Genomic DNA, 2,332 nt, shown 5'->3' with positions numbered 1-2,332 from the left:
ACTGGGACACGATGCTTCAGAAGTATGGGACCGTGATCTCTGTGGGAGATGAGGGCAGGAGCCTCCTGGAGGCGCCCGCAGCCTCCCCAGAGGTCTGGCCTCTGCAAGGCCCAGCCACCATGTATGTCCCAGTGCCGCAGGCCAGTGGTGTACAAGGCTGGACCGCGTCACCCGGGCCTGGGTTGGAGACACGGGCACCACTCAGGAAACCGTATATATGTGAGCAGTGCGGCCTCGGATTTGATTGGAAGTCAGTATTCGTCATCCATAGGCGAGCACATGCAGGGAGCCAGCCGGCGTTCGGAAGTGCTGAGAGACCACCACCGATCACTCCAGAGCCACGGTCGCGTCCCTGGCACATCCCCACTGGCCCCTTCAGCTATCCTTGTGAGGAGTGTGGACGAAGCTTCAGCTGGAAGTCCCAGCTGGTCATCCATTGTAAGAGCCATGTTGGACATAAGCGACACTTCTGTGGTGACTGCGGCCAAGCTTTTGATTGGAAGTCCCAGCTGGTCCTCCATAGAAAAAGCCATCGGCCTGAGACCCTATGAGTGCACGGTGGAGGAGGTCCCAGCTGGCTCCGGCCACTCAGTCTGCGGCCCGTAAACTTGATGTGGCCGAAGGCATCCGAGTCACCCAGGGGTGTTGAGGCCCCAGCCCTTGTCTGACTAGAGGAAGAGAACCTGGGCTTCTTCTCGCTCCAACTTCTGGAACGAAACCTGACTTTGAATTTACTGCTGACTGGAGATCATGCTAAAAAAAAAAAGAGGTGGCTTAGTCTGTAGGGTGTTGCACTGCGAATCAAAAGCCAGGCATCTCTACTGGTTCGAATCCACCAGCCACTCCTTGGGAGAAAGACAGACTGCCAAGATTTCCAACTGTGAAAACCTTATGGGAGGCCACTTTGAATTGGAATCATCTATGGCATTGAGTGAGTTGGAGGTCATGGAGTTCTCCGTATCTCAGCTCCCTCTTGTGACATGGTATAGGCTGAGGATACTCAGAACTTAATCATTCCTAGCCTTCACAAAGTGGCCAAGCTTAAATCTGTGTCCTGGCAGTGGAAGCCCTGGAGAGAAAGCTGGCCCTTTTCCGTGGAAGACACATTCGAAGATGTGTTTCTGTTAGGTCTGGAGGCAGTGCCTAGGGATCCTGGGTCGGTCCATGTGCCCCTGACTATGCATAGTAGACTTTTTATACTCTCTCATCTGCTTTTATGTCCAAGACTGGATGATGGTACAGAGCAGAAGTATCCAGGAGCAGGGCCACCATATCCCCCCTAACACCCTGAAGTTCCTAGCCTCCCACTTCCATGTGCCTTGCCTTGTTTCTCATTGGTTTTGAATCCTGCTTGAGTAGACAGTTAATACTAACACCACGCCAGGGTGAGTAAAAAGGTGACCACCAAACGTGTGAAGAAGGTTGCTGGCCAGGCTTGAATGAAGCTATCAAGGCCCTGGGGTCAAGCCTTAGCTCCCATAGCCCATGTGGTAATCAGAGATAATCTCCCCCTTTTAAGGCACTTAGTCATGTGCAAATTTCCCTGTGCTAAATGTAGCTTTTTCACCTGAGAGTGGGGAATAAGGATTAGGACAGGAAAATCTTTTCTGGGGCTGTTAGGAAAGGTAAAAATGGTGATGGGGATAGTATTGCATTGATGGATGATAGACAGTTTTTTAAGAAAACTTTTCATATTAAAATTTCACTTAGGAAAACCTGAAATAAAAAAGCCAGAAGAGTGAAAAGGTCTCTCAAGGTAATGCTAATTCCAGGCAGGATTCACATAGCATCTTGTGGTGCTACTGTATGTTCTAAATAATGCTCTTTTCGGTCCCTGATTTCTGTAGAATATTAAATTCTTAACACCTATGTGTTTTTTAAAAAAAAAAAAATCCTTGCAGATTTCACCCTTTCCAGGACAAGCCTGTTTGTTCTCTTCACAGTCCATGGAATGTTCACTACTCTTCTCCTGCACCACAACTCAAAGATATAGATGGTTCTTCTTTCATCCTTAGTCACTGTCCAGCTCTCTGATGCATAGGAAGTAATTGAGAAGACCATGGCTTGGATCCGGTGCATCTTAGTCTCTGGAGCAACACTTGCTCTTCAGCACTCTAGAGAGGTCCCTCTATTTTTTTCCCCAATGCAATTCATCTTTTGATTTCCTGGATGCTAGTGCCAACAGTGTTGTGTGGATCTGAACAAGATAAAATTAAAAATCTTAATCTCTTCATCTATTATGCTGATGCCAATGGCCTCATAGCAATTATCTTCTTGATGTTGAGCTTCAATCTATAGTGAAGGCTGCAAATGCCTCAGGTCCTTCTCAGTT

The 2,332-nt window shown here is 48.2% G+C and overlaps 1 protein-coding gene across 1 annotated transcript; it reads left to right on the top strand.

Annotated features, from left to right (window-relative positions):
* The first annotated feature begins 11 nt into the window (after positions 1-11).
* LOC102876674 (zinc finger protein 446-like) lies at positions 12-551 on the top strand. The gene has a single exon (XM_006897734.1). The coding sequence runs from the start codon at positions 12-14 to the stop codon at positions 549-551; it is 540 nt and encodes a 179-aa protein (XP_006897796.1).
* Positions 552-2,332: the final 1,781 nt, after the last annotated feature.

The sequence above is a fragment of the Elephantulus edwardii genome, unplaced genomic scaffold (genome assembly GCF_000299155.1).
Source record: "Elephantulus edwardii isolate Elephantulus edwardi_28Jun2011 unplaced genomic scaffold, EleEdw1.0 scaffold00213, whole genome shotgun sequence".
Classification (NCBI taxonomy): Eukaryota; Metazoa; Chordata; class Mammalia; order Macroscelidea; family Macroscelididae; genus Elephantulus; species Elephantulus edwardii.
This window is presented reverse-complemented; position numbering and strand designations above follow the sequence as displayed.